Source organism: Haliotis rufescens, unplaced genomic scaffold, assembly GCF_023055435.1.
Source record: "Haliotis rufescens isolate VD_foot unplaced genomic scaffold, xgHalRufe1.0.p SCAF_49, whole genome shotgun sequence".
In the NCBI taxonomy this organism is placed as follows: Eukaryota; Metazoa; Mollusca; class Gastropoda; order Lepetellida; family Haliotidae; genus Haliotis; species Haliotis rufescens.
The window spans coordinates 2,294,637-2,319,311 of record NW_025964212.1 but is presented as its reverse complement, the minus strand read 5'-3'; the positions used below and the strand labels follow the sequence as shown (position 1 = coordinate 2,319,311).

The following is a 24,675-nucleotide window of genomic DNA, read 5'->3' as shown; positions in this document are numbered from 1 at the left end:
AACATCGCGTCCAAGATTATTGCACTTATATAGCGACGTGCATGCACGTGTATGTGTGTGTGTGGCTGCTTGTACTAGTCCGGACTGATGCCGATTTATAGTGCTAGCTCACTGATATACCATGCCGCAGTTTAACATGAATACCCCACTCAGACACAGTATACTGACTCCGAGCCGACCGGTCCTTGTTTTAGTCCCTTAATGCCGAGCGCCAGACAGGGTAACAACAAGTACAATCTTTTAACGTCTTTTTGTATGACGCGGCCCGGGATCGAACCCAGGACCTTCCGCTCTCAGGGCGGACGCTCTACCACAAGACCACGGAGGCGGTGTACCGCTTATCAGAAAGTCCGGTACAAACGTAAGGGACCCTTTAGGTAATCGTGGTATATCATTGATATCTATTCCATGTAAACTATAGTCTAATTTATTGAATCTCCGTTTCACCTATTGGCTTGACTCTAATGTGAAATTGGTTGTAAAACAGAATGGCTTTTGCGCTGAACATAGCACCACTGACCATATATATATTGGTAACGGAATAGTGTGTATATATACACGCTATTCCGTTATCAATAACAGGAAATTAATGAGCGAGTTAGTATGGTTTTACGCCGCTTTTAGCAATATTGCAGCAATATCACGGCTTGGGACACCATGAATGGGCTTCACACATTGTACCCATGTGTAGAATCGAACCGGGGTCTTCGGCGTGACGAACCAACGCTTTAACCACCAGGATACCCTACTCTCGCGGAGCTGTGCTCCTATGATCAGGGATGTCTCACAATAAGAATAAAGTGATAAAGAGTACATGGTTGTACAGGTTTATTAAATAAATAGTTTTACTAATTGTATTAATAGCTGACAATTAAAAATAAATCCAATCTGCGCTCACACAGATCACAAATTAACTCGATCAGCGCTAATAAACAACCAAGATTGCTTACACAACTCTATTACAGCTATAAAAAGGGAGGTAGAGAAATCAAAACTTTGACAAGATACGGACCCGGTGCGTCGACGGCCAAATAAAAAAATAATAAATCATGTGTATTTGTCAATGGTCGTCTGACTGACACAGTCAAGTCTCGTTAATCCGACATTGTTGGTTGCATATGATTGTGTCGGATTAACGAGTATGTCGGATTAACGAGACTTGACTATATGTTCCCAGTATTTAGCGAAGTAAGACAAGGCTGTGTCTTGCCCCGGGCATTATTTCCTGTTTTCATCAATGATTTAGCACAAGAAATAAACCATCTGCAGTGTGGCGTACGTAGATATTGACGGTAACTAATGAGTTTATTGTTATACGCTGATGGTATTGCTCTCACAGCAGCGGATGAGCGCTCGCTCAGTTAATGTTGGCGGATTGGTGTCAACGTTGGAGATTGCAAATTAATGCGAAAAAAAAACGTAGCTGCTTTTAATGTTTATAATACGGCATTCAGAGACTTCCAGGGTATTAGTGAGTGAGTGAGTTGGGTTTAACGCCGCTTTTAACAGTATTCCAGTAATATCACGGCGTGTCAGCTTAATGTGGGAGGAAAGCCCGAAGTGATGCAGGTCTCAGACGTTTACCACTTCAGTGAAACCCACGAGCACGGGTATAGTGCTGACATACCTAGAAACATAATTTGGGCGAACCGGGATTCGAACCCACAATCATAGGTTCCTGGCGTGCCCAAGGGACGCAATTTTGCACAGCGAATCCCGGCGCCTTAGACAACTGGGTATTAAGGAAAGGTTAATTGCTGTTGATACTGAATTAGAATTTGGTACAGCGCTCTGTGGGATGATTCTGGGAAATCTAATGGTAATACACGTTCGGGTTATTTAAAGATAGCCTTTGTTCTTCATACTATGTAAGTAATATTTCACGCAATTGGGATACGATGACATGCATCAACCAAGTCAGTGGGCCTGACCACCCTATCCTGTTAGTCGCCTCTTACGACAAGCAGAGTCGCCTTTTACGGCATGGGTAAGACCTATTCTGCTCCCAGTGATGAAACGATACGGCGATACAGCCTTGTATCACGATACGAAGCCCGCGATACAATACATCGGTTTACAGCCCCTGTATCACGATACATACGATACATACGATACATACGATACATTAGATTTTAAGTTTTATTGATGTAAAAACACATGAAAAATAACAGATTTAAAATGCTGAACTGTCCAACGACCTGTGATTGACGGAAAAGAAAGATTATAAACTTATTGAAATAAAACTGTATCAGGATACGAATCGTACCGCACACGTAGTATCACGACGCGTATCATATTGCGACCACATTATATCGTTACACCTCTCGTCAATATTGATCATATGACGAGTCAATATTTGAAGTCACGTAATTTGGGGGTCCACATTGAAATAAAATTTATATTCATGACACTTTTTAATGGATAGCAACTTCTTTTATTATTTATACGACGTTTTAGAGCTAGTTTAGTAGCCCTGGGACGTCGTATGAAAGTCTCACAAAGTCTAAATGCCTCTCAAAGACCTCATTGAAATGTGTTGTTTCGTCACGTGGTACGGATAACCAATGGAATTGCAAGATTCTTGATAGAGGTAGCACAGTCCACAATAATGACGTAGTTCTTCAAGTGTAAGAAAGTTGTTTATAAGTTGTTATAGCTAAAATGGATAGAATTATCATAAAAACGCCCGCATGTTATCAGAAATGAGCGGGCCACTGTAAATTGATAATGCCCTCATATTACTTGACGACGGGCCATTATCACGCCCGTTGTTAGGTGACGTCATAGGATAGGGATAGGTGACGTAACGTTCAATAGTGACGTCATCTGGTTTGTTCTATGACGTTTCCATATTTGTAAATGTGTGTCAGTGACACTCGTGTTGATTGCAGTAAATGTTTCAAAATCGACATTGTTGTTTCTTTTTATTTGATAACAAATTCCATCCATTTTAGCTATAATAACGGTAACGCTATTTTTCAGGGCATTATCATTTGCAGAAGCCCTCGGTGTTTTCAACTGCCCTCCTTCGTCGGGCAGTTAATAAAAGACCTCTGGCTCAGGCTTCTGCAAATTAAATGATAATGCCCTGAAAAATAGCGTTACCCTTATAATAGAATTACTTACCCTAGTGTTGTTCCAGATAAGTGTGAGGTCGTAGCCCTCCAACATGTTATCCATGGCGTTCACATGTTCCAGCGCGATGTCTGCCGCTGCCTTGATAGCACGACCCCCTGGCCAGGAGGGTCCGTCCATGGGGAACAGTCCCAGGATGTAGAGGTCCTTTACCCCCGCCACAGATGACGTCGACAGCAGAACCAGCAGGAAGACGTAGGCCATCGTGTCGGCTATAGCTACAGACACACAGTTGTAATAACGGTACCTATATCAAACACGTACACATGAGAATACGACGGATACAGGAAACACGATTTCATTTTCCAATTACCGGTGTAGTACTACGATTTTATTTGGAACGATATTTTGCAGAGAGATAAACATACTGTGTTTGCAACGTAGAGATAAACTACCTGGCAATTGTATCATACGTTTGATGGTGGATAAAAATGAAACGAACAAGAAATGCGAATGTGCTTGATACGGGTATCATAGTTTGGTATTGTACCTTAGTCTGCAGTGTTTCGACCGATACCGTGATCTAGTGGTAGAGCGTCCGCCCTGAGAGCGGAAGGTCCGGGGTTCGATCCCCGGGCTCGTCGTACCAAAAGACGTTAAAAGATGGTACTTGTTGTTACCCTGTCTGGCGCTCGGCATTAAGGGGCGAAAACAAGGACTGGTCGGCTCGGAGTCAGTAAACTGTGTCTGAGTGGGGTATTCATGTTAAACTGCGGCATGGTATCTCAGTGAGCTAGCACTATAAATCGGCATCAGTCCGGACTAGTACAAGCAGCCACACACGTAGATACACACATACGTGCATGCACGTCGCTATATAAGTGCAATAATCCTGGACGCGACGTTAAACCCAACTTTACCTCATCTCTGCGGTGTTTCGGCGACTGTACTAGCCTGATATCGTTTTGAGAACGTTTGTTATGTTTTGGTCCAATCCAACTTTTAAGTGTGTACTTTCTTTTGCCCGGCAGTTTCGACTAAATGTAGTTGTAACCGTACTACCATGACTAAATAAAACGCGAAGGATTCGGTGTAGTAAATATATCGAGTGAGCCCAATGATTTGAGAGGGTTTACGTTGCCGATATGAATTACGGAAACTCCGACAAGCTATTAAACACAATACGGCGCTGTATATGCTCAAGCATACATAGTAATACTCCACTCGGAACTTTTCTATAAATATATGCTTCTGCTGCGATCCGCCCGTCAAATCGGCTGTTTCAATCAGCGGTGGTTATCATACCCCGCCCAACGAAGTTGGGCGGGGATATAGAAACGGACTCCATCCGTCCGTCACGTTTCGTTTCCGGAGCATAACTCAGAAACCGTTCAATATTTTTTCATGAAACATTGCAGGTCTGTCAGGTACATGCTGAACTGGTGCCTTTTGCTATTTAGAAATTTTAGAATTTTTTATTTTTTACGTTTCAATGACAACAAGATGGACTTGGGTTCTGTGAGGGTAGGGCTCGTTTCCGGAGCATAACTCATAAACCGTTCAATATTTTTTCATGAATTTTTGTAGGTCTGTCAGGTACATGCTTAACTGGTGCCTTTTACTATTTAAAAAATTTGGAATTTTTATTTTTTTATTTTTCCATGGCAACAAGTTGAACTTTTAGAAATTTATGAATTCTTCTTTTAAATGCCCAAAACTCAATCAGTATAGGATTGTTATCACTGGGGACTTCAATGTGGACCAGTCTGTCCATGACAACAATGCACTATCCAACCTCATGGAGCAGTTTACATTCGCCCAGTATATCAGCAAACCAACCCACACCCTTGGGGGTACACTAGACTTGATCTTCTGTAATGAGCCCATCTCAACAGGAGTCTTTCCAGTTCCACACACTGACCATCATCTTGTGTGGGGTGTGACGGAATAGGTGTAGTATATTGAAGTGACTATCATTATTTCTTTGTATGTTAATCAATGTGGTAATGAACTGAAGTTTTTTAATCTTAATATTTTGCATTTAAGCTACTATGTCCAAAGCAACATCTTGGGTTTGAACTATTAATGACGATAATCACATATCACAGACTAATACCATGTATGTTTCTTAAGAAATATTCCATGTAGATATTATTTCGAGTCAAAATGTGACTTGTAATGTTTTTTCTTTCTCCCACCCTTATGAATTCAGCAGTAAATGTAGTGACTGGTTTTGTCAGTTTGTACTTCCATCATGTTTTTGTGGAGAAGGTTTCATTTGTTTCTTGAACTTAATAGAAATTGTGATTTGCAGCATTATATTTTGTTTTATCCAGGATATTTTGCATTTACATCAAGTAGATGCTACCCTTCTGCCTTTTGCTCCTTACAAAATTTCACTGTTGTTGACATAATATACACTTCATTTGCTGGGCAGGAGACTTGGCCACGTTAGTGGCAAACTCTTCTTTTTTGTACAATTTCCATGACAAGTTCCCCCTCGGTTAAAAAAGGTTAGGGTTTGTTTAGATTTAATTATGTCATAAATTCTGCAACAGGGGCGGGGGATATAGCCACGTTAGTGACAACTCTTGTTGTGATTTGATACCAACTGACCAATTCGACAGGCCAATCAGAATCGAGCCATTTCCAAAATCACGATAAAATGTCCGAATTAGCCGGATCTAACAATATAATGGGTTTCTCCCTGAAAGGTATAATTTCATACTTGTGATTAATCCATTTGTTGATACACAAACTTAAATGATATCAAGAACGTGTATTTTGCTTATAGCGTATTACAATTCCATCGCCTATTCAGTTTACGAAAATGTGATTCTGTTATTTACAAACATTGTGTTATCATAAAATGTGTAACCCCAAACTATTTATCCGACTTCATCACATCATTGAAAATATTATCACTTTGAACATCATATGCAATGAAATTCGCCCAGTGAGTGTTTGAGTCAGAGAAGTTACGATGTGCCATCTCTACTATGAAAATATAATTGCTTTAACTTTGACATGCCTTTGCATGTGTTTGTGACGGGTTCCTATTTGATGGTGATTCGAGGACAAATGCTCGTGATATAGTCGGAATCGTAAATCGGCTCTGCTATTGGCGGAGATTTTTTTTATGAATATGGAAAAGGTTTTGTCGCTTTTATTAACTCTAACGATTGTTCGAACTGTCGATTCATTGCAAGGTCAATTATTGTTAACGGTCAAATGACAAAGAATCAGTGACAAATTCAAATATCAACAATTCACATACTACCACTCTAGACCATCATCGGTTTAGATATACGTAGACCGCCTCCGTTATCTAGTGGTAGAGCGTCCGCCCGGAGAGCGGAAGGTCCTGGGTTCGATCCCCGGGCGCGTCATACCTAAAGACGTTAAAAGATGGTACTTGTTGTTACCCTGTCTGGCGCTCGACATTAAGGGGCTAAAACAAGGACTGGTCGGCTCGGAGTCAGTATACTGTGTCTGAGTGGGGTATTCATGTTAAACTGCGGCATGGTATCTCAGTGAGCTAGCACTACAAATCGGCATCAGTCCGGACTAGTACAGGCAGCCAGTCACACACACACACACACACGTGCATGCACGACGCTATATAAGTGCAATAATCTTGGACGCGAAGTTAAACCCCATTTCACCTCACCTCACCTCCCCTCACCTCACCTCATATACGTAATGTTAAACAACAACGCCAGAGAATAGCCAGTCTCCGAAACAGATTCCATTGGGCGGAAAAGACAAAGAGAGGAGACAGTTATATGAAGCGATCACAGAAAATCACCACGTGTTCACGACACAGATAAGCATGTCCTACCTCATCGGAAGCACCCGCAACCAAACAATTTTTTTAAAAGGTGTTTTGTGGCTGACGGCGGACGCTGTAATGATAACATGACGACACTGACAGTCTGTTACCTACTTTAATTCACATTATGTCAAGAGATATGTAACTAAACAGAGGGAACGGGTGGCCCAGTCGTCTAAGGCGCCGCAATTCGCTGTGCAGAGTTGCGTCCCTTGGGCACGCCAGAAACCTATGATTGTGGGTTCGAATCCCGGTTCGCCCTGATTATGTTTCTAGGTTTGTCAGCACCATACCCGTGCTCGTGGGTTTCACTGAAGTGGTAAACGTCAGAGACCTGCATCACTTCGGGCTTTCCTCACACGTTAAGCTGACACGCCGCGATGTTACTGGAATATTTTTAAAAGCGGTGTTAAGCCCGAACTCACTCACACTCACTGTAACTATCCAATCAGAACGCATTCATAACTTCATATAAAAAAACAACGACAAAACCTTTCCATAAGCTAAAGAAACACCTTGCCAATTTTACGATTCCAAGTATATAAACAACAACAATGTATAGTAACAGAAACACAGGTTCATTAACACAGAATCGCAATCGTCTTACCTAATGGAATCGACATTTCCCGCCGCGAATAGCTGCACAATTGCTGATGCGGCGTTAAGCAATATTCACTCACTCATTCACTCACTCACTCCTAATGGAATTCTATTACATTCACAATCTGTTACATATTACAATTACAACCTGTTACATGTCACAATCTGTTATTACTGCAAATCATGCAATAATATGTTATTATAAGTTTAAATAATTAATAACTAACCATTCAAAGAACTAAAAAAATGACTCCTCATACAATTACTGCCAGATACAACATATAAACACCCGACTTACCTGTGGCTCTAAGTCCAGATGCGAGTCTTTCCTTACTCACAGGAAGTCATCCTGGGCAGGTTATTAATCATCCTACCTTTCATCTGAAGTCTTAATTTGAGATCAATAATCTTTTATCCTCCAAAACCAGATGCTTTTAGATAGACGCGAGGACTTCACATTAGGGGGGGTTTAGCGAGACTGATTCTAAATAATGGTTGTGATTAAATGGAATACTGGTTATAAAACACAATTCTCAGCTGTTGTTTCTGGGTTCAGAAACCCCATTTAGCTCGCCATGTATGTCGGATTCGTGAGCCGAGTACTTTAAAAAACGCATGATACAGGTTTTGGCAACTCTAATTGATTACTGAATGATTCGGCAAAAAATAAACCAACTGTCTTTGATTTCTATGACACAAAATGCATGGGTTTTGTGTTTATAGCTCCACACAGTGATGATTGCAGGCAAACAAAACATCGGTCAGCTGATGGATCTAAGTGTTACCTTGGCTGAAAATCAATTTTGATGAATTGTGACGGTAATCATGAACTTTCATGAACTCTGAATATTGGACCCATACCGGTCAAACTCCTTATTCAATTTTCTATCAGAGGTGAGGTGAGGTGAAATTGGGTTTAACGTCGCGTCCAAGATTATTGCACTTATATAGCGACGTGCATGCACGTGTGTGTGTGGCTGCTTGTGTGTCCGGACTGATGCCGATTTATAGTGCAAGCTCACTAAAAAATTTATCGAGATTTATTGTAAAAATGTCCATTAGTATTAAAAATGCTAGGTAATCACATGTTGTTATTAATTGCCATCTTGTCTGCTTTTTGTACATATGCATAATTATTTATTGTAATATGCTCTTGTACCACCTTTTGTGGTTTCTGAGAATAAACTGATTCTGATTCTGATTCTGATTCTGAGATACCATGACGCAGTTTAACATGAATACCCCACTCATACACAGTATACTGACTCCGAGCCGACCAGTCCTTGTTTTAGCCCCTTAATGCCGAGCGAAAGACAGGGTAACAACAAGTACCATCTTTTAACGTCTTTTGGTATGGCGCGGCCGGGGATCGAACCCAGGACCTTCCGCTCTCCGTCTATCAGACATACACTTTTATAATTATAGTTGTGTAACTCCTCACTGCGAATTGCAGCGCCCCAGACGTTTCAGGGCCGAATGTCGTTGCTGATTTAAGTGTTTAAGACGTCGCCTTCTGCCTCGCCTCGTGCGTGTGAGTAGGGTACACATACATTGCGAGTGTTGGTATTCCACCAAAAGCCATACGCATACTCTAATGAAAGGAAAGTTGAAGTAGCCATCTCATACCTCAGACTCGGTCACAAAAAGCTCTATGACAAGGTATGCCCATCTTGCAATCACCCTGAAGCCATTGCTCACGTGTTACTGGAATGTCAAGACCACGCCCCAGCCCCGGCTCGGTTACAACAAGAATTGCAGTAACTGTTAGATCCGCTATTTGTCGTAGATCTCCTGAAGCCAAGAGATGCAATAGAGAAGGCCAAGCTAACTCTATTTCTGAGAGATGGTCAGCTTCTCCGACGTAATATAAACAGAACGGGCAAAGAATTTGAAACGTTTCTATTTACCGGAAAATTTTGTAGTACATTCTTGACAACTAATTATTGTCAAAACTCAATGCTATGAACTTCCATTCTCATCAGAAACAATGCAATAATTTGCAACACCGTTTAACAATAAATGACTCTGCCATGTAACACAGGTGACACCAAGACCGGTGAGCTTCCACGGCAATGAATATTTAAGTGGCATTTAATACACTGAGAGAACAAAATCTAGTGAATTCGACCAACTTAATTAGAAACAGCGATCAAAAGATGAGAAAACAGGGAATTTACTACCCTGCCTGGTAGATTGCAGAGGTGGAGAGAAGGGGTATCCTACTTCAGGATCGGCGTCAAGACCTCACATTCCTCATGGTCAGTGTTTGTTTGTTCCGCAATATTCCAGCAAGATGACGTGAATAATCCAGTCTGGACCAGACAATCCAGTGATCGACATAATGCGCATCAATCCACGCAATTGGGATACGATGACATGCATCAACCAAGTCAGCGAGCCTGGCCACCAGATCCCGTTAGTCGCCTCTTACGACACGTATAGTCGCCTTTTACGGCAAGCATGGGTTACCCGTGAAGATCCGGGGTAGAATATAGAAGTTGAAGCCATATGTTAACCCCGTCTACATAACAATAATATTATTTCAGACAACACCAGTTCAGTGAACGCCAAAATAATCATTATAATGCCAGTTAACATCAATTACAGATAAAATGAATAGAATCGGGCAGTTTGTCGGGCAGTTAATCGAAGACCTCAGGCTTCTGCAAATGATAATGCCCTGAAAAATAGCGCTACGATGCATTAAAAGCATTAAAAGCATCCAAAACTGGCTCCCCAAGGAGATATCGCTTCGGTGAAATAAAGCGATATCTACAGACCATTGTGACGTCATTGGTTATCATGACGTCACAATCAAATGACATCAGTAATGGCTCTGCTACTGAAGCTGTTAGCAGTAATTTTTTAAACTTAAGACACTACTATTTACAAACTGAAAAAAAAGTTGGAAGAATAATGTTGGATGATAAGCAAAATCTCACCCGAGTGTCTTTTGATATCAAATATATCACTCCTCACGATATGGCTGAAATATTGCCGATGTGACGTAAAGCATTAACTCACTCACTCACTCAAATATATCAACACTCGTTGATAAAAGTGGGAAAATTCATCGGCAAGACTCGGTTGGTTTTTTTCCATTATCAATCAACGAGTGTTGATATATTTCATATAAAAAAAACATTCGGGTGAGATTCTCTATTTTATTAAGGCCATGGCACAATCACAGTAAACGAAAATGAAATGAACACCATGGCAACGAACGCCATGAAAAGGAACATGGCAATGCGCACCATGGAAATAAATATTATTGCTGAGCACATTTGTCTCGGGCTCAGGGGGCGGTGTGGAATCTTGATGGTGAAGCGTTCGCTCGTCACGCCGAAATCCCAGGTTCAATTCCCAAAATGTGTTGAATGTGTGAAGCCAATTTCTGGGCCGTAATACCCCCGCCGTGATATTTCTTGAATATTGCTAAAAGTGACGTAAAACCATACTCACTCAGTTACAACGGGCCCAGTACGGTGTATGTTGTTCAGAATTATACGAGAAAATATTTTTGATTAAAAAAGTGCCCTAGCCACAAACACAACATATTAATACTTAAAGCATGTTTACATTATTCCTAATGGATTGTTAATTATAATGTTCACAGTAGGGAGAATTCGCATTCAAAGGCAATCATATTGTAGTGGCAGTCTAACTCAACTGTGTTTGTTTGGTTGCCATGGTTACAGCTATCATAAATCAGTTGACCTAATTACTAACACAGTGTGTATGGTTTCAAATCTAAAAGACGTTGTTTGTACTGAATTAATTAGAATGCGAAAATTTCTTGAGATAGATATTTCCCTATGTTAAAGTTTAAAAAAAGAACGTTGAGTCAAATATGTATTCTACAATGAATTTGGAAATGACCGGATTCTGATTGGTCAATCAGAGGTTGTCAAATCACAATAAAACCCCTCTGAAGCGGAAGGTAATATTTATGCAAAAGTCCTTTTTTAGTCATTATCGTTAGACATATTTAAATAATTATAACTACAACTTTTGGTTACAAAGTTGCGGTTACACACGTGTCAATATTCAAAGGATGTTGGCAATACATTTTGTGCAGAAAACACGATAGCAAACTACAAGGAGAATGTATTTTAAGTTTTGGATACAAATGAGAGCATGGAATTTTGCGCTTTTCTATATACGACTGTTACGCCATAGCGTCACGATGAGCGATATGACGTCATAATAATGACGTGCGGTGTAGAACAAAGCTTTGCAACGCTTGCTTAGTTTTCTTTAGGTTCCAAATTCAATTTAGCGCGGTAAAATATACAGGTAACCTAGCTCTAAAATGAAAACACAGTGTGCCTATTTTCTTCTTACCAGATACATTTTTAGTAACCAGGATTCGAACCCACAACCATAAAGCGCTCGGTTTAAAATTCAAATAAAGAGGTATCTGCACTACAGTGGGACTACATCAAATTTCAAAACACAGTAGGTTTATCTCCATTCTACCATGACGGCAACAACGCTTTGAAAACGACGCTCTCTTGCAACGCGTAACAACACAGGCACACAGCAAGCTCCTCAAAGCAATAACCCGTTCGCGGAGCTCTCTATACTATCGCTGCCACCAGTCATAACTCCCCACTGTGATAGGTGGCCACAACCATGCTTGGAGTTGAACTCGCAACCGAATGACCGTTATGTTTACAAACAAGTGACGACTGTCGTGACGCCGAATACACTTATCGCTGCTAAATTACTTTCTATGTTTGTCAATTTGAATTTCTGTTTCATTAAAACTATGTGTTATTGATATAGTAAGAATGTAAGGGAGAAGTTAGTTGATTTTCCGTTAGTCTGCAATCTCGAACCAATCTGATTATTAAAACAAGTAAATTCATCTGGAAAACATGGTCTGTCGTAAAGCTTTTCAAAATGAAATATGATGGCATTCCCCAAAACATAAAAAAAAGTATTAACGTTACTACATTTGGGGTTAGAGGGAAAATTTCAAGATTCTTGTAATGGCCGCGCCCACACTGGTGGCAGCGATGTTACCGAGAGTGTAACGAAGGTGTCACGCGCTGCGAAGGAGCTTGAGGCACACGGGTCGGCAATCTTAGAACATTCCGAAAAGTGGTCACAGGTAGTTATATACGTAACAATTATCACTAAAGTTCAAGATTAAAAACACCATAGTCGTGAGTAGTTCAAAATAAGTGTTCGAAACACATAGTGTTTCAAAAGAAGTTGACAAATAACACTCCAAACTTAGTCCAAAGGCAGATGTTTTAATTTCTACCAACTTGTTGTACACTGTTGTACACTGTGGACTGACTTCAATTCTTGGAATTTTGCGAGAGAGGTCATTTCTTGGAAATCGAACATGCGATCATTTCTATTGTAGGGTTGACAAGTTGTAGAAAAATGTTATGAAATGCTAAACGAATATATTTCTGCAACAAACGTTTTGAATTAGCATTCTATTATACATTAACATGTATGAGTGTTATAAGTTAGTTAGTAATTACCCCCAGTAAACAATAATAACACAAAAATAAACGCGACGTTAAACCCAATTTCACCTCACCTCACCTCCGATTCTGGTCATCATAGAACATTTCCCTTAACAGTTTCATAAACAATTCGCCTGTATGCAAATATAATGCCTTCGTTAAATCTTTTAATGTCATCATCGAAGCAGTCAGGTTGCGCCTAGCCAACGCCCAAAACATTCGATATCAAACTACCGTATTTCCTCTATTTGACGCTATGCGGTCTATTAATTTCGGGAGAGTCTTTGACTCGGCGTGTATTAGAAACCTGGCTGGTACTAGAGACCCAGCGTGCATTAAAGGAAATATAGATACGTTTTAGAGTTCATATGGGGGTGATCGATCGGCAGCCATTTTCAAGAATCGATATGTAGGCTATCTATGTATTCATACGCACGCTTTTTTGTGAAAAGGCTTAATATATCTGAAAGGAGTTTCCGTAGCAAAAGGGAAACCTCTTTTTAACCAATCAGAATCAAGAATTCACCAATGTCATGGTAGAATTGGCAATAAACAAACACGATTGGTGCAAATTGTGTGAGTGGCGAGTGATTAGGCGGGACATGCTTACCCTTTTCGCTAATACCTGGGGCCGTTGTACCAGGCGATCTTAGCGCTAAGGTGATCGTAACTCCCACACCTTAACACAGACTTACGACAGTCGCAGCTCTAATGTTGTTTTGTACAACGATACCCAGGTGCCATTACTGATTTTCAGTGATCCATTCATATCATTCTCGCCGCTCTTTTCGGTGGATATTTGGGACTAGTTATTCTCTGACGTTAGCGTTTATATTTACCTGTAGGTTTGTCGGCGCTGAAATTAATTTGGAACCCAAGGCCTTGGGACGTTTCAAATTTCAATACGTATATCTCTGAAATTAATTCACTTATCTTCCTACCTACATCTAGAGGAGGGAGATATCTGGTTGTCGGTGGAAACATGTACAGAATCAACAAGAGAAAGGCAGACTGGAGGAAGGATTGTGTGGCATCAGCATCAACATTGAATGATATCTTGACATCTGTCAAGGATACTCACAATCATCCTCCAGTGGACGTGGTTGAGTACATGTCACCATCCAGACTGCGTGGACCTATGCTTAATGTGTCAATCACTGGATTGCCTGGTCCATTATGGTCGATTATTTATTGGCCACCGTCACATATCTGGAACATTTCTGAGTGCGGCGTTTAACGACAAACAAACAAACAAGGTTGTAAACTTTTTCAGGACAGCGAATGAGTGAATGAGTGAACTGGTTTTCAGCCTTTGTTAGTAAAGGGGACTGAACTACTGTACAGTTTGGAGCCGATAACCAATGGACGATATTGTGAGCATGCGTAGATTTTGCTACGTTTAAATGGCATTGGCAAGCTGAGATTGAGTGTCATTTTATGAGCGCATCATTATCACAACGTGACACCAGTTTTCAAGTTATGAAAGCGGTCATGAAACAATAATTCATTTCGACCAGTATCAAATATATGCAACAAGCTTTCGACATTCATAAGAAATATCTGCTACAAGCCGAGTCCGTTTTACGATTATACCATAAGCGTGTGTTTATTAATCACTGTCAAATATATTATAGTGATGACCAGCGCCATAGTGGAGAATGTTAAAGGGAGACTCTGACACAAGCTCCACGGCATGGAAGCCAACCCCAGTCAAGGTCTTGAGTGTAACTTGGTGAGGTGAAATGTGGTTTAACGTCGAGTACAAGATTATTGCACTTATATACGTGTGTGTGTGTGTGTGTGTTTGTTTGTGTGTGTGTGTGTGTGTGTGTGTGTGTGTGTGTGTGTGTGTGTGTGTGTGTGTGTGTGTGTGTGTGTGTGTTTGTGTGTGTGTGTGTGTGTGTGTGTGTGTGTGTGTGTCTGATTGTACTACCGTAAACTACGTTTATAACGAACACGCTTAAAGCGAACAGACGGATATGGCGAATTTATTTTTTGGTCCCGGCCATTTGTTGTATATGTGCTGTATATATGCTAAAAACGAACCCAAAACACTCATTTCAGTTCGTTATAACCGTAGTTTACTGAAGTCCGGACTGATGCCGATTTAAAGGGACAGCACACAGAGATACCATGCCGCAGTTTAACATGAATACTCCACTTAGACACAGTATACTCACTCCGAGCCGACCAGTCCTTGTTTTAGCCCCTTAATGCCGAGCGCCAAACAGGGTAACAAGAAGTACCATCTTTTAACATCTTTTGGTATGACGCAGACCTTCCGCTCTCCGGGCGGAGGCTCTACCACTAGACCACGGAGGCGGTCTAGAGTGAAACTGAAGTGCTGTCGGAAATATAGAAAAATACGAATTCATGGGATATAAAAAATATTATATCCTTATAAGGCTTTGTATTGAAACTTTGATTATTCTCCAAACGTTTCGAGGGCATGGGTGGCCCAGTCGTCTAAGGCGCCGCGTTTCGCTGTGCAGAGTTGCGTCCCTTGGGACGCCAGAAACCTATTATTGTGGGTTCGAATCCCGGTTCGCCCCGATTATGTTTCTAGGTTTGTCAGGGCCATACCCGTGCTCGTGGGTTTCACCGAAGTGGTAAACGTCCGAGACCTGCATTACTTCGGGCTTTCCTCCCACATTAAGCTGACACGCTGTGATATAACTGGAATACTGTTAAAAGCGGCGTTAAACCCAACTCACTCAACGTGAATAAAACGTAAAACGTAATGAAATCATATTTGATCTGCAACCCCGATAGTGACAGATTTCGAGGAACATACGTACCAAGGTTCTGATTTACTAAGCCCGGGTTCGATTCCATGTGCGAAGTCCATTTCGAGTGTCCCCCATCGTTATATTGCTGGAATATTGCGTAAAAACCAATCCCCTGACTTAATTCTGAGCTCGTCACAAAACACGGTAAAGTTAGAGTTACCCGCCCTTGGTCAAGAGTATCTAAGGCCATGACGTCACAGACAATGACGCGCTGCGCTCCATGAATGATGCCGTCTTTGCGATTAGTTCCCGATCTGTTGTCACATATTCCCGAAATGCGGTCAATAACAACGCCTTCAACTAGGTAAGACATTTATGATGTTATCATTGAAACAATTTATGATGTTATTATTGAAACAATAGGAACGGGAGGGCTCATTTAAACTATTAGTCTATGTTACATGATATATTCAATGAGTATCCAGAATCTGTATTGTACGCATGGTTTGTTTTGTTTTTATTAAGTTAATATTGACTTTATATGGAGATAAACTCCGAAGCCCGCTTTTATACTGATATCTGGTCTGCAAGAGACTACGTTTTATATCCAATTCAGTTATACAGTTGTATATTTGAATTTAATATATTTTTCTGCGAAGGTAAGAAATCGTTGTTGTCTTAAGAAATCGTTGATTTCATTTAGTAGAGGATAAATGTTACATAGACTATACCCTTAATTAATTGTTAATATAATAAGATTTAATTTTACCGTATATGTATTTGATTCGATTGTAGTGTCCAGTCCAATCGAGAGAAAATATACATGCGTAAAAGTAAATATCGTTTCAGGTTAACGAGCAACTTTAACGGAATTCATTATCGAGAACACTATGGTAAATATCACCCATGTTTAGTACATGTACATGTAATACACGAGGAATTAAATGTGGTTTCATGTCTATTATCATTAAGTAAAAAAAGATAAAACGTGTAATTCATTGATATCGTTTGTATTACTTCTTAGCACCAGTGAAAACTAACGACGTTAATTTATGTATCTTATCTAACCAATACAGTAATTCATAGGTGATCATTAATCGGCAAGATTTAAAAATATCATAACTGAACAGGTGATTTATGTTTTGACTTCTGTTGACTATTTGCTTGTTCATAAATGTTCTATATTTCTCACGCTCTTAATTTTGATCTATGTATTCTTTTTTCGACAATTAAGTCAATTTCGTCGTCCGGGTACGGCATTTAGATATATTTCCTGTGTTGCGTCAAATGAATGTTGTCTGATGTGTATTTCTTGATTTCAGAATTCGAAACTGGTCCTCGAGATTTGGCTCTTTATCTATGTGCATACCTTGTTAGTGTCAGTAAGTACGTTTACATCTACATCTACATCTACATCTACAACAACTACATAACTAGAACATCATATTCTCCGCACCCAGACCCAGTTTCATAACTTTCTGCATGCATACATTTACAACGATTAAACAACTGGAATTCGGGAATTGTAGTCGTGTATATGTAAAATGTAAATCAGCTAATGGCCTCATACAAAGTTCTGCGAACGCTCAGTATAGTTATATCCACGTATATATTTGATATTATGTCATGAGTTTAAAACATGTGACTAATACGTCACTAGAAATAGTCGGGATTTAATGGAAGATGATATTTCATCAGCTCGTGCTTGATCTGTTCAATACGTTGTATAAATCAGTTAATTTCTTGTTTTCATTAAATCCAGTGGTCATCGTGGGTTTGTTGTGGTCTCTGAGGGCGTGTGTCCGGAGACTCCGATGTCGCTACTGTGTCCGAAGATCTCCTCTTGATGCCGCCGAGCGAGGTGAAGCAGACGACACTGGCTCCCTAGCTCCACACGAAGACTTCACCCTGGCTCCCAACACCGCGTGGTGGGAGGTCGTGGTCAGGAGAGAGGCTGAAGATCCCACGTTTGGACAGGATTTGGTGATAGCACCAGAGTACTGGGTGGATGAAGAGGTTCTCAGATACGACCCTGACTACTGTCTGAAGTCGGGCGCCCTCTGGTGGGAGGTTGTGGAGGCTCAAGAGAAGGCAGGACGCTGAATAGAAAACTTCAAGGGCTGATGTGACTTCTATTTTGAAGTGTAATTGTATATATTTATAAGGTTTTCTTGAATTAGCTTTAATATATTGTAAAACAATGTGTATAGTAAACAAATTAATAAACAAAATATTGTTTTAAAACGCGGTTGTTTTTTTGTTGCGTGTGTAGATAGTTGTTGCTTGCGCAATCAATATATTCCGGCTATTATAAACCCAGACAAACCAGTGATTGAGCAACGATCGATGCTGTCAGAGTACGATGACATACGGTCAAACAAGTCACCGAGATCAAACTGACCACCTGGGTGCCGTTGTACAAAACAACCTTAGCGCTAAGACTGTCGTAAGTCTATGTTAAGGTATGGGAGTGACGATCACCTTAGTGCTAAGATATCTTTGTACAACGGCACCCTCATCCATGTTATCGTCTCGCATTTCAAACACAGGTTGTTGGGGGCCTATTCTCATCGGAAATCCCCACGCAAAGACAAGAACTGAAACAACTGATTAAATGAGGTTTAACGGCGCAATAAACTGAAGCTTTGGCACGGCGTACCAGCTTAATTTGTTTGTTTGTTTGTTGTTTAAAGCCGCACTCAGCAAAATACAAGCTATACGACGGCGGTTTGTAAATAATAGAGTCTGGACCAGTCAACCCAGTGATTGTTACCATGAGCATCGATCTACGGAACTTGGATACGGTGACATGCATCAACGAAGTCAGCGAGCCTTACCACCCGATCCAGTCAGTCGCCTCTTACCACAAGCAGAGTCGCCTTTAACCAGCTTAATATGAGATGCAGGTTTTAGACGTTAATCACTTTGATGAGACCCACGACAAACCAAGAATCTGAATTTGGGCGAATATGGGATTCGAGCTAACTCTGAACAACTAATTGCTGCGCCTTGGACTACTGGGCCACCCGTGACGGCGGCCTGTGAATGAATGAGTTTGTGTCTGGCAAGCTTATAAGCCAGTGACTGAAGGATTTAGTAACAACCCATGCCTGCGGGATACGCTGCAAAGGCAACAGTGAAGTCACAGAGCCAGACCGCTTAATGTCAATGTTAGTCGGCTCTCAAGACAAACAAGAGATATTTAGATTTCCGATATAAGCGCTTGGTCTCTAATAAGCGCCTGATTCCAATTAACGCCAGGTGGGAAGCAGCATACTGCGGAATAAGTGCTTCATCTTTAATTGGTTCCTGCCTCCATAATTACAGAGTTGATATTCTTTGTCCATATGATATCAAATTTGTTGTTGTTTGGTTAACGCTCTACACAAAGTGTTTTCTTGCAATTTCATATTACTATGCTCTCCTTCGCTCGCTATCTTGAAATATATCCTGTATCAGGACCAAACAATTCTATTGTATGTCAATTTATTAGTAACTGCAGCGACCCGTGAAGGTCCCGGATAGAATAGGTCTACAGCAACCCATGCTTGCAGTAAAAGGCGACTGTGCTTGTCGTAAGAGGCGACTAACGGGATCATGTGGTCAAGCTCGCTGACTTGGGTGATGTATGTCATCGTATCCCAATTGCGTGGATCGATGCGCATGATGTCAATCACTGGATTGTCTGGTCCAGACTCGATTATGTACAGACCGCCGTTATATAGCTGGAATATTGCTGAGTGAGGCGTTAAACAACAAACAAACAAACAACAAAGAAACAAACAACAAACAAAGTAAATGTAGGTTATGTAACTCTGTGGTTCAAATATTAAGCGTTGGGTCTCTAATTACCACCTGGTCATATAATACCCGCCGGTTTTGGAACCCCGTTCTATGAATAAGCAGCGTTATATCACTATCCCTCGCCATGTGGCACATTAGAATTTTGTTTGTTCATATACACTCTTCAAAAAATGAAACGCACAGGTAGATTTTTGGTAAATTTATTGTACCTACTAAAGTCGATATATTTAATTCAATAGCATAGATACAAATATGAAATTTTGGAACTCGATAGTCACATGTTGTCGTTGTTCAAAGGTATTCAAACTGTTCATTGTCACGTCACATAAGGCCACAAGGTGGCGCTGAACCCGTATCTCGTGTGACCGCCCCGGGCAGCAATCACGGCTCTGCATCTCCTCGGCACTGAACATGTTTAGTGTAATAATTTACAGGAATTATGAAAAAAATATTTTCATAATCATTTCTGCATTTCGTACGTACACATACCATTACACCTGTATGAGACAAAGATATGGTTTCTTTAAATAATTTGTTTACATCTATCCAACAATTACACACATCGTCGAGTCTCCCCTTCGATCATTGTGGCCGAGTGACACAAACATGTTTAGTGTAATAATTTACATTTAGGAATGTTTGAATAAATATTTTCATAATCATTTATGTATTTCGAATGTACACATATATTTTTATACACATGCAAGAAAAAGATAAGGGCTCTTTTAAAAGTTGGTTTCCATCTATCCAACGATTACTCACCATGGCCCATGCTCCCATGTAATTTTCTCCAACCCATAACAAACAAGGCACTGCACCTGCCGCCGTGCAACAAACCTGGCTGCAGATATTATTTTCCGACGCAAATTTCTAAAAGATCGGAATAACGAGCGTTATGATTGTGGGAATTGTGGCACTAAGCGCGCCCATACTAGTAGACTAACACGGACTTGCACAATACTGAATTTCCTATATCATAACTGCCTTTATAACACCGAAAAAGAACTAGATATACATGTACATGTAGGACGAACAGTTTTATAATACAACTATATAACGGCTGCTTTATTTTGATGATAAGTTTCAAAAACTAAAAACATTCCATTCCAAGTTTATTTTTTACATCAAAATATATATCTGCAATATATTAACGTGAATAAAACTTTTAAAACTTAAAGTAAATTTATTTGATCTGAAATCGACAGTGACAGAAATCGAGCAATATACGTACCAAGGTTCTGATTTACTTAACCTGGGTTCGATTCCATGTGAAGCCTATTTCTGGTGTCCCGCCATAACGATATTTATTGAATATTACGTAAAACCAAATACTTTCACTTAATTCTGAGCTCGTCACAAAACACGTTAAACTTAGAGTTACCTGCCCTTGGACGAATGGTATCTAAGGCCATGACGTCACAGACAATGACGCCCTGCTCTCCACGCATGATGCCGTCTTTTCGAGTAGCTCCCGATCTATCGTCACATATTCCTGATATGCAGACAATACCGACGCCTTCATCGAGGTAAGTCATTTATGGTGACCTTATTGGAATAGTAGGAACGGGAGAATTCACGTAAAGTTGCATGATATATTTAATGAGCATCAAGAATGTATATTGTATGATTTGTGTGGTTTTATGCATGCGCACAGTTAATATGGATTATCTGAAGCTCGATTATATATTGATATCAGGTCTGCAACAAACTAAACTAAAATATTACTTCATTTTTTAAATTTTTTTGTATGAACTACTTTTTTGTATTACTGAATCGTTATCTTAAAATAATCGTTGATTAGATGAGAAAAGTAATTTATTTCATGACTGGAGGATTTATGTTTACCTTGATTTAACATTAAATACTATTAGACCGCCTCGGATCCGTAGTCTAGTGGTAGAGCGTCCGCCCGGAGAGCGGAAGGTCCGGAGTTCGATCCATGGTCGCGTCATACCAAAAGACATTAAAAGGTGGTACTTGTTGTCACCCTGTCTGGCGCTCGGCATTTAGGGGCTAAAACAAGGACTGGTCGGCTCGGAGTCAGTATACTGTGTCTGAGTGGGGTATTCATGTTAAACTGCGTCATGATATGTCAGTAGGCTAGCACTATAAATCGGCATCAGTCCGGACTAGTACAAACAGCCACACACACACGTGAATGCACATCGCTATATAAGTGCAATAATCTACGACGCGACGTTAAACCCCTTTTCACCTCACCTCACCTTAAATAATATTACAATAAGATTTAGTCTTGACTTACACTGTAAGGCAAAAGAAAGTATGCACTTGAAAATTGGATGTGACCATCAAAAATTAGAAACGTTATCAAAACGTTACTGGTCTGAAACCAGTATCCAAAACACTGCAAACTTTAAGGTTCAAAACGCAACTATGATACCCGTATCAAATACATCCAATGACAATTTCTTGTTTATTTAATTTTAGCCTTATTCAAAAATGGGTGTATACTTTCCTTTGCCGGGCAGTTTAGATGGATTTGAATCGAATGAAGTGTCTATCCCTATCAAGAAAACATAATTATACACGTTTAAAAGTTGAAGTATTGTTTCAGGTTACCGAGCGTCGTTAACGAAACTCATTATCGAGAAACTTATGGTAAATATCCTTCATTTTAGTACATGGAATACATAAAGAAATAAATGTGGTTACGTGTCTGTTTTCATAAAGTAATAAAAGCTGAAGGAACAAACTGCAATTCAGTGGACATGTTTGTATATCTTGTTAGCAACCATGAACACTACGACAACACTTTATGTATGTTATCTGTAATTCAATATGTGATCAATATTCGGCACGAATTAAAAACATTATTACTGAATAGGTGATTTATGTTTTGACTTCTTTTGTCTAATGCTTGTTCATAATGTTCTATATATCTCACACTCTTAATTTTGATCTATGTATTCTTTTTTCGACAATTAAGTCAATTTCGTCGTCCGGGTACGGCATTTAGATATATTTCCTGTGTTGCGTCAAATGAATGTTGTCTGATGTGTATTTCTTGATTTCAGAATTCGAAACTGGTCCTCGAGATTTGGCTCTTTATCTATGTGCATACCTTGTTGGTGTCAGTAAGTACATCTACATCTACATCTACATCTACAACAACTACATAACTTGAACATCATATTCTCCGCACTAAGACCCAGTTTCATAACTTTCTGCATGCATACATTTACAACGATTAAACAACTTGAACTCGGGAATTGTAGTCGTGTGTATGTAAAATGTAAATCAGCTAATGGCCTCATACAAAGTTCTGCGAATACTTAGTATAGTTATATTCGCGTATATGTTTGATATTATGTCATGAGTTTAAAACCTGTGACTACTTGGCCACTAGAAATAGTCAGGATTTAATGGTATTCATCATCAGCTCGTGCCTGATCTGTTCAATACGATGCATAATTCAGTTAATTTCTTGTTTTCATTAAATCCAGTGGTCATCGTGGGATTGTTGTGGTCTTTGAGGACGTGTGTCCGGAGACTCCGATGTCGCTACTGTGTTCGAGGATCTCCTCTTGATGCCGCCGAGCGAGGTGAAGCAGACGACACTGGCTCCCTAGCTCCAGACGAAGACTTCACCCTGGCTCCCAACACCGCGTGGTGGGAGGTCGTGGTCAGGAGAGAGGCTGAAGATCCCACGTTTGGACAGGATTTGGTGATAGCACCAGAGTACTGGGTGGATGACGAGGTTCTCAGATACGACCCTGACTACTGTCTGAAGTCGGGCGCCCTCTGGTGGGAGGTTGTGGAGGCTCAAGAGAAGGCAGGACGCTGAATAGAAAACTTCAAGGGCTGATGTGACTTCTATTTTGAAGTATAATTGTATATATTTATATGGTTTTGTTGAATTAGCTTTAATATATTGTAAAACAACGTGAATAGTAAACAAATCAATAAACAAAATATTGTTTTAAAACACGGTTGTACTTTGTTGCGTGTGTAGATAGTTGTTGCTTGCGCAATCAAAATATTCCGGGTTTTAGACCCAGACAAACCAGTGATTGAGCAACGATCGATGCTGTCAGAGTACGATGACATACGGTCAAACAAGTCACCGAGATCAAACTGACCACCTGGGTGCCGTTGTACAAAACAACCTTAGCGCTAAGACTGTCGTAAGTCTATGTTTTAGGTATGGGAGTGACGATCACCTTAGTGCTAGAATAGGTCTTCAGCAACCCATGCTTGCCGTAAAAGGCGACTATGCTTGTCGTAAGAGGTGACTAACGGGATCGTGTGGTCAAGCTCGCTGACTTGGTTGATACATGTCATTGTATCCAAGTTGCGTGGATTGATGATCATGATGTCAATCACTGGATTTACTGGTCAGAGAAGTCACGGAGATCAAACTGACCATGTTGTCGACTCGCAAGACAAACACAGGCTGTTGGGGACCTGATCTCACCGGAAATCCCCACGCCAAAACAAGAAGGGAGACAGTTGATCCATATATCTGCATGAGTGAGACAGGCTTAAGGCCGCTGTAGTTTTGTTGCGGCGTACCAGCTTTATGTGGGGTGCAGGTCTTTGACTTCGACTTTGATCAGGCCCACGAAAAAACAAAAATCAGCGTGAACTCGGGATTCGAACCAACTCTGAACAGTTAATTGCTGTGCCTTGGACTACTGGGCCACCCGTGATATCGGTCTGTGGATGAATGAGTTTGGGCCTGGCAAGCGCCTAAGCCAGTGACTGAAAGCGCGAGCAACAGTCCATGCAAGCGGGATACGATGAAAGGCAAACAATACAGTCACAGAGCCTGACCACCTCTGTTAGTCGGCTCTCACGACAAACATGAGATATCTGGATTTCCGATATAAGCGCTGGGTTTCAAATAAGCGCTGACCTCCGTATTTACCGTCCTTTACATGTTTGTCAATTTTTGTAGTTCTTTGTTTAACACTCCATACAAGGTGTTTTTGTTGCAATGTATATCACTATTTTTACGTTCACGCTCTTGAAGGGGGAACGGGCGGCCCAGTCGTATAAGGCGCCGCGATTCGCTATGCAGAGTTGCGTCCCTTGGGCACGCCAGAAACCTTATGATTGTGGGTTCGAATCCCGGTTCGCCCTGATTATGTTTCTAGGTTTGTCAGCACCATACCCGTGCTCGTGGGTT

At 40.6% G+C, this 24,675-nt stretch overlaps 2 protein-coding genes across 3 annotated transcripts in view; one reads left to right on the top strand and one right to left on the bottom strand.

Moving 5' to 3' along the window:
• Positions 1 to 3,339, bottom strand: part of LOC124115653 (gamma-aminobutyric acid type B receptor subunit 1-like) — a 33,174-nt gene extending 29,835 nt beyond the window's left edge. The window contains exon 1 of the mRNA XM_048383488.1: positions 3,127 to 3,339. Within this exon, the coding sequence (XP_048239445.1) occupies positions 3,127 to 3,339 (213 nt within the window). The remainder of the gene's footprint in view (positions 1 to 3,126) is intronic.
• A 12,644-nt stretch (positions 3,340 to 15,983) lies between these two features.
• Positions 15,984 to 23,458, top strand: LOC124115691. Of its 2 annotated transcripts, none has more exons than XM_048383512.1 (4): positions 15,984 to 16,086; positions 16,572 to 16,615; positions 22,562 to 22,621; positions 22,991 to 23,458. In XM_048383512.1, the coding sequence occupies exons 1-4, from the start codon at positions 16,007 to 16,009 to the stop codon at positions 23,329 to 23,331; spliced, it is 525 nt and encodes a 174-aa protein (XP_048239469.1). In that variant the 5' UTR covers positions 15,984 to 16,006; the 3' UTR covers positions 23,332 to 23,458. The 2 variants fall into 2 exon arrangements, with proteins under 2 accessions (XP_048239469.1, XP_046332726.2); XM_046476770.2 differs by lacking the exons at positions 15,984 to 16,086; positions 16,572 to 16,615 and adding exons at positions 20,950 to 21,052; positions 22,102 to 22,145.
• Positions 23,459 to 24,675: the final 1,217 nt, after the last annotated feature.

What these genes read in the sequence shown, in the direction of transcription:
- LOC124115691 (XM_046476770.2), top strand. Translation starts at nt 20,952, where the DNA reads ATGACGCCCTGCTCTCCACGCATGATGCCGTCTTTTCGAGTAGCTCCC. An exon ending in TCATTATCGAGAAACTTATG is followed by an intron (nt 22,146 to 22,561) that starts GTAAATATCCTT and finishes TCTTGATTTCAG; the next exon opens with AATTCGAAACTGGTCCTCGA. An exon ending in TGCATACCTTGTTGGTGTCA is followed by an intron (nt 22,622 to 22,990) that starts GTAAGTACATCT and finishes CATTAAATCCAG; the next exon opens with TGGTCATCGTGGGATTGTTG.